The sequence below is a fragment of the Ictalurus punctatus genome, chromosome 22 (genome assembly GCF_001660625.3).
Source record: "Ictalurus punctatus breed USDA103 chromosome 22, Coco_2.0, whole genome shotgun sequence".
NCBI classification, from domain to species: domain Eukaryota; kingdom Metazoa; phylum Chordata; class Actinopteri; order Siluriformes; family Ictaluridae; genus Ictalurus; species Ictalurus punctatus.
In genome coordinates, this window is record NC_030437.2 from 5,187,963 (window position 1) to 5,203,136 (window position 15,174).

The following is a 15,174-nucleotide window of genomic DNA, read 5'->3' on the forward strand; positions in this document are numbered from 1 at the left end:
TGAATGGCTCAAGAAGAAAAAAACTCATGGTGTTGGAATGGCCAAGTAAAAAGTCCCAACCTCAATTGCATTGAGATGCTGTGGGAGGATCTTAAGAGGGCAGTGCATAAATGAATGCCCTCCGCAATATGCCCACAAACAATGAACTGAAGCAATGTTGTAAAGAAGAGTGGGCCAGAATTTCTCTAAAACATGAGACATGAGAGAGTGATTAACTCCTACAGAATAATAATATATATATATTTTATAGTGCCTTTCTACAAACTCAAGGTCAGTTTACAATTAGAAAGCAGACATAAATAGCACAAAGTACACACACACACACGCACGCACAAAAAAAAACATGACCATTCATTTGAGTCACAGAAACATTGGACAAAGAGATGGATTTTGAGTTGGTTTTTAAAATCTTGTACGGAGGTAAAATTACAGAGGAATTGTGGAATAGAGTTCCAAAGTGAAGGGGCTACTAAGCAAAAAGGTCTACCACCGAGTGAGGACAGCTTGTAATGTGGCATGAATAATAGGCCAGTATCAGATGACCTGAGAGAGCGTGATGGAGTGTAGGGACAGATGAGATCAGCAGTGGGGGCTGGAACATGTAAGGCTTTGGAAATGATGAGGAGAACTTTGTATTGGCTGCGATATGAAACAGGTAACCAGTGTAACCTGCGAAGTACAGGAGTGATATGTGGTGATTTCTTAGAATGAAAGAGAAACCTGGCTGCTCAATTCTGGATGTATTGCAGTTTATTGATTGTTTTAATGGGAAGTCCAGAAAAGAGATTGCATTACAATATTCAAGAACTGATGAAGCCATTGACAAGGGTCCATGAAGTTGTTTACTACAAGTTATTGTTGCTAAAGGTGGTTCTATAGAGTGTGCTTATTTTTCCCCACCTGGTTTCTGAACATTGGTTTATTTGTGGGGCATAATTTTTGGGAAGAAATGATCATAAATTTACATCTGTTGTGGTTTTTGTTGTCACCTGAGGTCATTTGTTTAAGTTGGTGAGGCCCACACAATTGTTATTTAGGCCCTGATGAAACATAAAATTGAAGAAGGGTGTACTTTGTTTTTCCCAATGACTGTATATGGGTGGACATTGTAACAAGGATACAAAAGTAAAGCCAAGATGTCTCTAAGACCCTCTATCAGCTGGTTGCTCCACAATATTCAATACCTTCCATTCCCGTGTTTATGAATGGGACAGGTGGCATATTTCCATTTTAATTCACACCTCCAGAAATTATTTTCAGGAATAGGGTTATGTAGTTTTTACAAGTTATGTTGACCTTATCTCCTCTAATGTTTTTCCTTATGATTAGGAGTTATTTGGTGATAAAGAATGTGTTTGATTGGTTGATGTGGTTGTGATTGACCATATTGGACATGACAGCCGAGCCTCATGAATGTGTATGCACTTTCCAACATGCACCTGAAACTGTTGATGGTTCTGTAGCAAAGCCATGTCTTGTTCTGTCGTGACTTGTTCTAACTGACCCTTAGCGGGAAACTTTTTCTGATATGTTGCTCATTTTGTTGTTTAAGCTAGCCCATTGTACTGCAAAACATGATTGCATAAACCAAGGTCGCTAACACTAACTAAATTTCATAGTCATTTACTATTGACTGTATGACATTAGTGAAACTTTTAGTAGCTTGTTAAGGTTAGCCAATCACTCCTTTTTAAATGGACTACATCCACAGAATGAGCAGACAATATGAGTGCACTTCTCCATTCAGATGGGTAACTTGCTGCAGGGATCAGAGCTAGATTAAAATCATGGAAAGCAGCGATTTATTAATTTGTGTTGAGTGTAAAGGTTGACTGCTGTTTTCCATTATATTTGCAGTTAGTACATTAAATTACCTACTTATACTTATAGTATGTTGATTAAATGGATGGATGGGCGGCGGTGGTGGCTTGGCGGTTAAGGCTCTGGGTTACTGATCGGAAGGTCGGAGGTTCAAGCCCCAGCGCTGCCAAGCTGCCAATGTTGGGCCCTCAAGCCCTTAACCCTCTCTGACAGGGCGCTGTATCATGGCTGACCCTGCACTCTGACCCAGCTTCCTGGCATGCTGGGGTATCTGAAGAAAATAATTACACTGTGGTGTAATGTATATGTGATCAATAAAGACTCATTATCGTTTAGGGCTGCACGATTATGGCCAAAATGATAATCACGATTATTTTGATCAATGTTGAGATCACAATTATTTATCACAATTATTCATTGATTTTAGGGACAACATATTTTTATTGCACTTTCACATTTAAATAAACAGACCGCTGCTTTCACCACCATGTTGTGCTACATTCCTGCTAATGTACAAACTTTGCATCAAATTAGACTGATCCTAAAAGTGCATCATCTCATAGAAGCAAAATATAAATAAAATTGTACCCAAAATATAGCACACCTGAACCAGTTTATCTGCAAAGACTTTTCCTGTTCGGCATGATGTGGTTTAATGTCCCCGACAACGTCTGTAGTCCCATCTAGCAACATGTTAGTCTCATGATTTCCCCTCGTGCAAGCGCTGGAGCACGAAGCGAAGCTGGCAGCTCGAGCACTAAAATGCTTACTCGTTTCCGGGTTTGGGCATTACAAAATGACGTCATCCCTGCACCACTCTGTGGTGATTGGCTGTAAGTGTAGGAAGCGCTTGATTTGATCTGCAGTGGAGTTTTCTATGAGCGGAGGGCAAAACTTAAACGTCAATATCACTGTCGATCATATTCATGTAATCGTAGACATTCAAAATCATAATCGAGGTCAATAATCAATTTACATATGGATTTTATCATTGTCAGGAAAAGATTTTAGAGCTTTGAGCCGTGACTGACTGAACTACCATTTGCTAGCTAGCTAACCTTAATGATAATAGGGTTGTCAGCCGTATTATCATTTTCAATTGTCAGCCCTATTATCATTAAGGTTAGCTAGCTAGCAAATGGTAGTTCAGTCAGTCACGGCTCAAAGCTCTAAAATCTTTTCCTGACAATGATGAAATCCATATACCCATAAAAATGTGTGACTTCAATTGAGCATTTTACATATTAATAAAACCGTACTTTTGGCTGAACTTTTGGCCACTCATATGTGCAGTGCTGTGAAAAAGTATTTGCCCCTTCCTGATTTCTTCTGTTTTTGTGTATATCTCGTACTAAATTGTTTCAGAAATGAAAACAAAATCTAAGATGAAACAAAGGCAACCTGAGTAAACACACAATATTGTTTTTAAACGATAATGTTATTTATTAAAGCATAAAAGTTATACATTACCACCTGAGCCTGTGTGAAAATGTATTTGCCCTTATAGATACCAATTCCCCAAATCTTTGGAACTGCATTCATAATGGGGTTCAGCTGGACTAGACACAACCAGGCCTGATTACTGCAAACCCAGTTCAATCAAATCAACACATAAATAGAACTTTTTCAACAGCATGAAACTGGTTAAAAGGTCTTACCCAGTAACACTCTATGCCAAAGATGAAAGAAATTCCAGAAATGATGAAGAAGGTGATTTGAAATACATCAGTCTGGAAAGGGTTACAAAGCTATTTCTAAGTCTCTGGGACTCCAGAGAACCACAGTGAGAGACATCATCTCCAAATGGAAGAACTTTGCACAGTAGTGAACCTTCCCCGATGTGGCCGACCTTCCAAAATTCCTCCAAGGGCACAGCAACTATTCATCCAGCAAGTGACAAAAGATCCAAGGACAACATCAAAGGACCTACAGGCCTCTCTTGCATCAATAAAGGTCACTGTTCATGACTCCACTATCAGAAAGACACTGGGCAAAAATGGCATCCATGGAAGAGTGGCGAGGTGAAAACCACTGCTAACCCAGAAGAACATTAAGACTCATCTGGATTTTGCCAAAACACACCTTCATGGTCCTCATACCTCATGCACAACTGGATTATGCAGCAAGACAATAAATCCAAAGCATATGAGTAATTCCTAAAGTAAGTGAAAGTATATTTCCAGTTAGCAGAAGTGTTTGGTTGCAGTTATTGCTGCTAAAGGTACCACAACCAGATTTGAAGTTTAAATGGGAAATGAGTTTTTCACATGGGTAATAGGTGTTGGATAACTTTTTTTTTTTTTGCTTCAATAAAATAAATAAATAAAACTGCATTGCGTGTTTACTCAGGTTGCCTTGGTTTTATGTTCTATTTTGTTTGAAAATCTAAAACGGTTTGGTATGAGATATTCACAAAAACAGAAGAATTCTGTACTTTTTCACAGCACTGTATAGTCACTAACTTTATAGATCAAAACACTTCCAGCTCATAGGGTCCACTGTCTGAAATGTCATTAAGAAATGGCAGTTAAGAGAAAATGTGGAAGTCAAGAAAGACCAAGAAGACCAGGAAAACTCTCAGATAAAACTATCTCAGATATTTGCTGGGCAGAAAGGCCTCAACACCTCCCATATGACACTAAAGACCTGCAAGATGGTTTAGATGAGACAGGAGTAGTGGTGAACCATTCTACTGTGAAGGCTTAGGAGTAATTTTATTGGCAAGGCCAATGCTTTGTTTTTGGCTCTATACTGAAGTCATTTGGCTTTGAGATTTAAAAAAAAAATAAAAATGAATGAGATGATATTTACCTCTAGAAGATCTACATAGAACATGCCTCCTTTGCTACCATCAATAACATCAGTAAAGATTACTCAGCCCATTCCAGAGCAGCCATGCTAGTACAAGCCATGACACAACCTCCACCGTGTTTGACTGATGAGCTCATATGTTTTATATAAAGAGTAGATCCCTTCTTTCTCCACTTATCCCTTCTTTTTTTTTTCCTCAAATATTTTTATCGAGAAAGAAAACATACTTCTTGTCACATAGCAACAATACCATTCTCATTTTTGTTATACTTACATATACACACATGCATGCACAGTGTAGAAAAGAAAAACTAAATTAAAGAGTACAATCAACTAAAAAAAACCCCACCCCAGCTCATCATGGCTAACCAATATCTATATCTGGCTAAGTATACATTGTAAAATCCGACAACAGGCACAAAAATTCAAGAGGGCAGTGTCTGTAACTCCATATAATATGAAATAAAGGGTTGCCATTTATAAGAAAAAAACTTGTCAGTACAACCCCTCATTGTATACTTTATTTTCTTGAGTTTAAAAAAAAAAAAATCACGTCCTTTAGCCACTGGGAGACAGTTGGATATTTACCAGACTTCCGATGCAACAGTAGGGAACGTCTTGCTTTTAGGGATGTGAAAGCGATAATGTCTTTTTGTACAGAGCTTAATAATAACTTTATTTTATAAAGCGCCTTTAAAAACAGTTTCTCAAAGCACTGTACACAAAATAAGCAGTACACAGAAAAATAAAACGCACAAAAATTAATAAGAACAGCAACGTTAATAATAATAAAATAATAATAAAAGAAGACATCAGCAGTCAAATGCAAGTTGTGTGTTTTAAGTTGAGCTTTAAAAATGCCAAAGGTCTGAGCTTCCCTGAGTTCAGGAGGAAGAGCCTTCCAAAGTGAAGGAGCAGAGACAGAAAAAGCCCTGTCACCCATAGATTTTAAGCGTGTTTGTGGAACAGTTAACAGTTAATGGAACTGAGGCATCAGGAATCCCAAATATAGCAATCAATAGGCAAGGTTTTAAATCTACTCTGAGAATAGTGGACATGATGATAGTAAAGAAACCAGTCCAAAAACCATAGAGACCAGGGCAAAAGAAAAACATATGGCCAAGATGACAGGGAGAGCCATGGAATTTATCACACTTGTCCTCTACTTCTGGATATATTACAGAACGTCTCGAATTAAACAAAGAGTCCCTATGTAAAATTTTGAATTGTATGAATCCAAGACGAGCACAAGAAGTGGTAGACTGTATCCTGCCTTTAGCATGTTCCCAAGACTCCACTTATTTGTACTCCTAACTCCATTTCCCACACATTCTTAATTTTGGCACTCGACTGACTACCTAGCGCCAGAATAAAATCCTAAATCTTAGAAATCATTCCTCTCTGATGTGGATTGTTTGAAAACAAGCTTTTCTAAGCCTGTTGAGGAGGTGCAGAGGGGAAATTAGGAAAACATTTAGAAACAAAATTGCGAGTTTGAAAATAATGAAACAGATGTGTCACAGGGAGGTCATAAGTAGATGACAGATTCGCAAAGCTATCAAAGACACCATCGGCATACAGATTTTTAAAATTGTTTAATGCCCTTGTCATACCACACTGAAAATGTAGAGTCCAAACACGATGGAAGAAATAGGTGGTTGTTGCTTAAAGGACCCAAAGAGGATGTGCCTACAAATTTAAAGCGCCGTCTAAATTGATACCAAATCTTAAGTGTGTTAAGGACAACTTGATTATCAGTATATAGAGAGAGTTTTGTAGGTAGAGAGGAATAAAGTAAAGCAGGTATAGAGGATTCCCTACAAGATGATAGTTCCAATTTACACCAAGAAGATCCAGGAGATTTAACCCAGTAGCAGAGTTTATGGATATGCGCAGCCCAGTAATAGAATTGAAAATTGGGTAATGCAAGTCCTGCACTAAGTCTACATTCTGCAATAAAGTTTTACGAACCCTTGGTGGCTTCCCGCCCCAAATAAAAGAATTAGTTATTTTATCCGATGATTCGAAAAATTGTTTTGGCAGAAAAAGAGGAACTAACTGAAATAAGAAAAGAAATTTCTATAATATATTCATTTTAAAAACTTTGATCCTGCCAATTAGTGAATGGTGGAGGTTACCCCAACTTTGAACTTGGCTTTAACCTTTGAGATAAGGGGAGTGAAATTAGCTGATGCAAGATTAGATAAAGAACATGTCATGTTGATACCTAGGTGTTTAAACCCTGACTGACTAAATGGAAAAGGTAGATCTGACTGTTGGAGAGTAAATGCTGCAGTATTGACAGGAAAACTGTTGCTTTTGTCCAAATTTAATTTATAACCCGAGACAAAACTGAAAGTTTCCAGAACACCTAAGACAGAAGGCATAGAGGCAATTGGATCGGTTGCATACAATAACACATCAGCATATAGCGACAATTTGTATTCGGCACTGTATCGGACTATTCCTTTAAACGAGTGGGAAGATCTTAATACGATAGTCAGAGGCTCGATAGCGACAGCAAAAAGCAGAGGGGATAAAGGACAGCCTTGGCGACACCCTCGTCCGAGAGCAAAATAATCCGAATAAATATCGTTCGTCTAAACCCTGGCTTTAGGGGATCAGTAAAGGAATCCGAATTTCCTCAAAACTGCAAACAAATACTCCCACTCAACCCTGTCAAATGCTTTTTCAGCATCTAAAGAAATTACAATGTCAGGAAGCTCAGCCGAATGCTTTGAATAAATGATAGTAAAGAATGTACGGGTATTGAAAAACAACTGACGTCCCTTTATAAAACCGTTCTGCTCTTCAGATATAATATAAGGGAGCACTTTCTCTAAACGATATGCAATTACTTTCGCCAACACCTTTACATCTGCATTAAGCAGGGACAGCGGTCTATAGGAACCACAGGAGGTTGGATCCTTACCCTCCTTAAGAGGGAGAGCCATCGTTCCTTGTGTCAGAGTTGGAGGCAAAGACCCACATTCCAAGGATTCGTTGAACACAGATAAAAGCAGTGGTGCTAATTTTCCAATAAACATTTAAAAAAAAAATTCGATTGGAAACCCGTCCGGGCCAGGAGCTTTGTTAGATTGCATAGTTTTAACTGAATTTAAAATTTCTTCAAGCGAGAGTGGGGAGTCCAGTTGCTTGGCAGTATTCGAATCAATAACAGGGTTACAAAGGTTTTGAACAAATGCATTCAATTTAGTATTGTCTGCAGGAAATTCGGATTTATAAAGTGAAGAGTTAAATGATTTAAAAGTAGCATTAATTTCCATGGGCTCTATAGTGACAATATTACAAGTGTTTATATCACAGTGTAAAGCGCTTTGGATAAAAGCGCCATATAAGTGTGTCATATATAAGCACTATATAAGTGCGCCATTAACCATTTAAGTTTTTTTAATACTAGGTATGAGACAGGAAATGGCCTGTTGTCTTAGCTGATGTGCCAGTAAACGACTCGGCTTGTCGCCATGTTCATAGTGTGAACCACAAGTACGTAACAACAAGCGTTCTGCTTCTTTAGTTGGAATAAGATTAAATTCTGCCTGTAAGTTGAGACTCTGTTTAAGAAGTTCTGGAGAAGGGTTCAATGCATATCTTTGATCGAGGCTACTGATTGCAGATGTGAGTTCATTAAACCTAGCAGTGCACCTTTTATTAGAGAGTGCGGAGTAAGAAATAATCTGCCGTCTGATATAGGACTTAAGTGTCTCCCATAAACAATGAATAAGAAGTGGAGTCATTCTGATTGAAGAAAAGAAAGTCATTTTAGTTGTTTAAATGAACTCACAGAATTCACTGTCTGCCAAAAGAAGAGTTAAATCTCCAAGGGGCTGGGCTATGTTTATAAGTAGAAAGTTGAATAATGTAATTGTAGAGGTGCATGGTCAGAAATTACATTACCCAAATAGTCAGAAGAAACTACGCAAGAATCAAGAGTGCTGTCTATAAAAAAGAATCAATCTTCAAATAGGAATGATGCACCTGGGAGAAGAAAGAAAACTTTTTAAGAAAGGGGTTACGGGATCTCCATGGATCAACGAGACCATTCTGACACACAAAATCGGAAAACTGTTTTAGACCTAGCAGATTGATTCAGAGTACGGGGATTAGACCGATCCAAGTTTGGGTCAAAAACGCAGTTTGAATCCTCTCCGAAAATCAACAGGTGAGTATTTAAAAAGGGGAGGTTGCTCAACAATCTATTAGCAAGCTCTACATCACCAAAGTTTGGAGCATTATACATTTACCAACAACACCTGTCTTTGCATTAGGGTACCAGCTACTATAATATACAGTATCACACAAAAGTAAGTACACCCCTCACATTTTTGTAAATATTTGATGACATCTTTTCATGTGACAACACTGAAGAAATGACACTTTGCTACAATGTAAAGTAGTGAGTGTACAGCTTGTGTAACAGTGTAAATTTGCTGTCCCCTCAAAATAACTCAACACACAGCCATTAATGTCTAAACCGCTGGCAACAAAAGTGAGTACACCCCTAAGTGAAAATGTCCAAATTGGGCCCAAAGTGTCAATATTTTGTGTGGCCACCATTATTTTCCAGCACTGCCAGAGCTTCACAGGTTGCCACTGGAGTTCTCTTCCACTCCTCCAATAATGACATCATAGAGCTGGTGGATGTTAGAGACCCTGTGCTCCTCCACCTTCCGTTTGAGGATGCCCCACAGAGGCTCACTAGGGTTTAGGTCTGGAGACATGCTTGGCCAGTCCATCACCTTCACCCTCAGCTTCTTTAGCAAGCCTGCTGGGATCCATATTACTATTAACCATTTAAATAAAGTAAACCACAGGGATACAAATAGCCAATTACAGCCGAAGTGGGACCCCCTCCCCCCCAACAAACCCCTAAACACACACACCCAAAGTCTTCATATACCAAAAGAACAAAGCAGAAAAGTGTTACCCACAGTAACCAAAAGTCGTCCACAAAAAAACTCAGTCCACAAGCGGAACTAACCCAAAAAATATTACCAAAAAAAGTTCCAGTAAGAGAAACGGACCCTACTGACTTCAAGACTGAAAAACAGTGTCCTTCGTCAGCGAAGCCAGCAACTCGAGCTTGATGGCGACGACGTCGGGGTAACCGCGCAGCGAGGTGGATTCAGGGGAAGAAGGCGATTCGCTCGCCGCATGTACACCAGGCCTCAGTTGTGTCTGAATAGTGCCACGAGCTTTCGTGTTTTTTCCAGACATTTTAACATACCACAAAGTTAAACGTGCAAACAAAAAACTGAGTAGAATAAGTCAAAATCTATTGTATGACTGAAAAGTGCAAGTTAATTACAATTTTAATCGAAATCAGCAGGAGCCTCCAACTTTGCGTCTTACTCCATCGGCGGCTCAGCAGTGCCCCTCCACTCTGGCCCTTCTATCACTTTGGTAGAAGATAATCTTGGTTCCAAAATATTTGTGACTCATCTCTGTATTTCTTTGCAAATTCCAGTATCGTCTTCGATTCTTACCACTGATGAGTGGTTTGAATCTTGTGGTGTGGCCTCTATTTCTGCTGTCAAAGTCTTCTTTGAAAGGTGGATTGTGATACCTTCACCCCTGCCCTGTGGAGGTTGTTGGTGATGTCACTGCCTGTTGTTATTGGGTTTTCTTCATAGTTCTCACAATGTTTGTCAATAACTGCTTCTATTTTCATTGGTCAACCTGTTTGATGTCTGGTTCTTAGTGCACCAGTGGTTTCTTTCTTTATCAGGACCTTTGAAATTGTTGTATTGGCTATGCCCAATGCTTGTGCCATGTCTGATTAATTTTCCCTCTTTCTTAGCTTTAAAATGGCTTGTGTTTCTCACATAGACAGCTTTTTGTGATGGTTCAACCTTTTTTAACAAGTGCAGTCTTCACAGGTGAAACCCAGGGCTCAAACCAAACTATCAGAGCTATCATCTTTTTAAACAATCAATCTAACAGGCCACACCTGGGAAACAAAAAAGACCTGTCAGTCACATGTTCTAGTATTTTTGATCACTTGAAAAATGGGTGAGTTCAAACAAAAGGTGTTTATGTTCTAAGTTGTTTAACACATCTAGATGTAAATATCAGAAAATGAAAGCTCTGAAGCCAAAAAGAACGGGCTTTACCGTTCCAATGCTTTCGCAAGGGACTGTATGTAGGCAGATCTTAAACATGCTGTGCATGCAAGATGGCCATAGAATATATCAGAACTAGAAACGGTCTGCAAGGAATGGTAGTTGAAAAATTCCTAAAATAGCAATGAAAAGACAAAAAGCATACCGTGATATCAGCCAAGGGGTGTTGCCAAGTACTGACTTAGGGTGTCCAAAGTTTTGTATGTGCTGCAATTCCTATTTTTTAATTTAAGTTCATTATATATGAATAACTCTGCATTATTATCTGCAGAAACATTTTAATAAAAAAAAATAATAGTTTGCTGGAGAATATGTTTATCTCTTTTAACTTAAAAAACAAAATCAGCAAAATATGTACTTTAGTGATGGATAGCCAAACACTTGGATACTACTGCATGCGTCTTAGAGATGTGTTGTGATCTGATCACCCGAGCCATTTGTGGAGACGGCAGAAATGCATATGACCACATAACTTTTGATTTGTATAATTGCTAATGCTTCTCAACAACCAGGGTTAAAATAAATAAGTACAACTTTGTTCAAGTTGTTTGGATAAATTTACTTGAGCTAGTGTTAAATAAAAAAGTACTGAATGAAAAAATTATTAGCATGTATTATGTATTTAAAAAGGTAGTATTTGAATACATTTTAATGTTATTTAGTTGCTAATTTTCCAGAGAGATTACTGTATGCTAGCTGCTAATATTACACAGCGCTAATTAAATTCTTCTTCTGAAATTGACATCTTGTGTTTTTTGTTTGTTTGTTTTTTTTCAAAAATCATTAGGGTAATGTAAGGTACTTTGTTTCATTCTTTCATTTTTCTGTAATTTAAAGTGTGACGGAATTTGGTGAGCAATTATACTACTTAGCAAGTTACTTACATGTGTTACAAAGTGACTCTTGCATGCAAGTGCTTACACACACAGATGCACTCATCACATGTTTTGTTGTTTCTCAGGTGGAGGGTGACACTGTGACATTTTCCTTTGAGATGAGAAGTGGCCGTGAACACAACACACCAGACAAAGCGATGTGGGGTTTCTCCTGCACTGTCCGAGCACAGGCAAGTACATTCGTAAAATAATAATAATACGCATTTTCAAAAGATTCAGTTGTCACGGCAAAGCATTTTACCATAAAGACATGGTATAAACCAATCAAGAGTCACTGAGGATATTACTATAACTAGTAAAATCAAACTGTTTTTCTATTTGTAGCTTTTATTGTCTCAGATTGCACAATTGAATATACTAGTTGCTGTATAAAGGTGTGTGCAAAAAAAGAAATACTGAGAATATCCCCTTTTTAATTATAAGACTTAATTTAAAATTCATGCAACACAAATTACCTGTGTAAGAAATATGGTAGATATTTTCAAGTGAACACATCAAAATGAGGTAGAAAACCTTTTGGTCTGATTAGACAGAAGTGCTAAAACTTTTCAACTTGAATTCGAAATAATGTGTGGTGGTCAAATTCAGTCAGCCACATTCAGATAATTTTTTCACTATTCTTCATGGGAATTGAACAATAGAAAGTGAAAATTTCCCCAGCTTAAAAAAAACCCAAACAAAAAATAGAGTTCTGTCTCAAATCACTTCCTTTCCAAACTGTTACTGACTGTGTTTACATGGACAACAATAATCCACTCTTAATCTAATTAAGACCATACTTTGATTAAGAAACTACCATGTAAACACCAACCTTAATCTAATTATGGTCATAATCTAATTAAGCTCTAATCGAATTAAGACCGGTGGAGTACTCCTGTTTTAGTCGTATTATGGACGTGTATTACAGACATGTAAACACCTTAAATCACATTATGAACGTCATGTGAGCGTTTTCACCGCATTTTGCGACAGGACACGATCACACACGGCAGTTTTACATTTTACGGCGAACAAGAGAGTTCGGCTGCGTCCCAAACTGTGTACTTGCCTACTATAGGCCTGCAGTGGGGGAAAATACATGCATCTCGGCTACTATACAGTAGGTAAGTATGCGATTTGAGACGCAGCCCACGGCTTCAAGCAGTCGTCTATTTGCACGTATAGCATGACAAATAATTAACCGCACTTGAAGCGTTCGTAAAAATTTAAATAAAAACACCCAAAACTGTATACGGCACCATAACGAAGACGAACTGTATGTCGATACGTGAAATTCTGGAGGGATGTCGGACGGCGTGGCGCGGTGACGTAATGACGAGGACTGTTAATCTAATTATGATCTAAAACATGTAAAACGGGAACATGACAGGAGTATTCTAAAAGCGACTCATGTAAACACCTTAATCACATTATTATCTTACTCAGATTAAGGTCAATAATTAGATTATTGCTGTCCATGTAAACGTAGTCATTGAGTGCTACAGTTTTCCTCATTACAGTTAAAGTTTGAATAAAAAAAAAATTGACCCCTCGCACCCTCAAATGAGCCCTTTTGAAAAGCAGTGTCAAGAAATGCATGACTCTTATAAAGCCAGTTGACTGGTAAGTTCCTGTGGTTTTCGAGTCATTTATGGTACACATGCTGTATGTTACTGACATCATAAAATGTCCTAATAATGCAGTAGTCCTAAATTGTAAATCTGGAATTTAAAAGATGTAGGCTGGTCAAGGCTTGGGCTCGCAGAAAATTCATAATGGTCATTTGGGGTTGTTTGGCCAAAAGGTTTGTGAACCCCTGTTTTAATCCTGTTAAACCTCTGTGGTGAGATCTAAAATATTGCTACTGGTGGCTTGGCGGTTAAGGCTCTGGGTTACTGATCAGCAGGTCGGGGGTTCAAGCCCCGGCACTGCCAAGCTGCCGCTGTTGGGCCCTTGAGCAAGGCCCTTATCCCTCTCTGCTCCAGGGGCTGATCATGGCTGATACTCCAGCTTCCTGACATGCTGGGATATGCAAAGAAAAGATATGCAAAGAAAAGAATTTCACTGTGCATATATATACGTGATCAATAAAGACTCATTATCGTTAACAGCCTGACAAATAAAATCATAACCATGACAGCGGTAAGTGCTGATTCTGAAAGTGCTAATGCCAGATTCCAGACTATACATTAGTTTAATACATCATGCTTTTTATTCTTTCTTACAAAAGAATAGAACTCTTGGACTTTATTCAAGATCTTGGACAAGATGTGTTGGACATTGTACAGTAATTAGAGCAAGTAGAAGTTTAAGATGGATTAATAAGTGGTTTTTCTTAGCTTTGGGTCATGTTCCGATCTGAGTGGCTGAATTTATAATATTTATTAAGGGCTCCCCAATCACCAAGAATAATTCCCAAAGTAATTTTTGACAGTATTGCTCTAAGGACACATGTGGATGGTCAAGAGCATGGATCTCAAACTCAAATTGCTCCTGGGAAACATCAGCATTTTTGTGAGTAATGTAATGATGTTTAATCTATAATTAAAAAAACAAACATTTATCAGTTAACACGTCGGGGGGGGGGGTATTTTTGCTGCTGACCACACCCCTTTATAAAATTTCACACAAATGAAATCATATTATTTCTATCAAGTATTTCCTTATTTAAGTGCTTAAGCACTTTAAAGTAAGTTTTGAATTTCACTTTCATCAAGTCAGAAAATAATTGATGCTAAGATTGACTGTCCCAGTTTACCGGATATTCCAGTGTCCATGAATTCACCCTACATATCCTTAGTTTGCTATCTTGCTGGCTCCATCAACTATTATTTTTCCTACATAGTTATTGGTCTCTAAACAGGGTCATACATTTTGGGATTTGGAGTCAATTATTGAATCACATTAAAGTGCAATATCTGTTATGTTTCTAAATCTTTTTAGACATGGCTCAAACTTGCAGCAAATAAGTGTTGATTTGAACATTTCCACATTTGAGCAGTCTGAGATGTGAGCCTGTGTACTCCGAAGCTCATTGCCACTATACTTCGGCTCTGGCGTGAGTTTTATGTACTATGAAAAAGGTTAAGTAGTAGGCACTATGAGCTGTTAGAGTATTTTTTTTAACAAGTTTTTGGTGACTGAATGAATCATGGCAGCAGGCTGTGTTTGACCCATGAGCCTGACACCTGTGAGTTTGACACCTGTGGCCTAGGACAGCATGAAGGTATGGAGCTTGGATTCTTGGATTGTGATGCCGTCTGGGTTAACATCACTGATGGAGAGATGATGGCCTCTTGATGAAATTGTAACCTTCATGGTCTGTTCAATTACTGCTACTAAGGTCTAAAGGATTTTGAGAGTCATATTGCAGCCTAGTCTTCCCATGGCCCTGTCTTCAAAAATACTAATCAAAATGTGAAACAGTTTTTTTTTTGTTGTTGTTTTTTTTTCAATGGGGCAAAATATAGTATAGTCATCAATACATCTTTGGAGGAGCAATGTGCAGTGGCAAGAAGAAGGCA

General features: G+C 38.2%; 1 protein-coding gene across 10 annotated transcripts in view; it reads left to right on the top strand.

Annotated features, from left to right (window-relative positions):
* The window catches only part of LOC108255706 (probable E3 ubiquitin-protein ligase HECTD4), a 167,750-nt gene that overhangs the window by 51,389 nt on the left and 101,187 nt on the right, over nt 1-15,174 (top strand). For all 10 annotated transcript variants that reach the window (XM_017451855.3, XM_017451846.3, XM_017451850.3 and 7 more), the window contains one exon: nt 11,737-11,841. In XM_017451855.3, the coding sequence (XP_017307344.2) occupies nt 11,737-11,841 (105 nt within the window). The remainder of the gene's footprint in view (nt 1-11,736; nt 11,842-15,174) is intronic.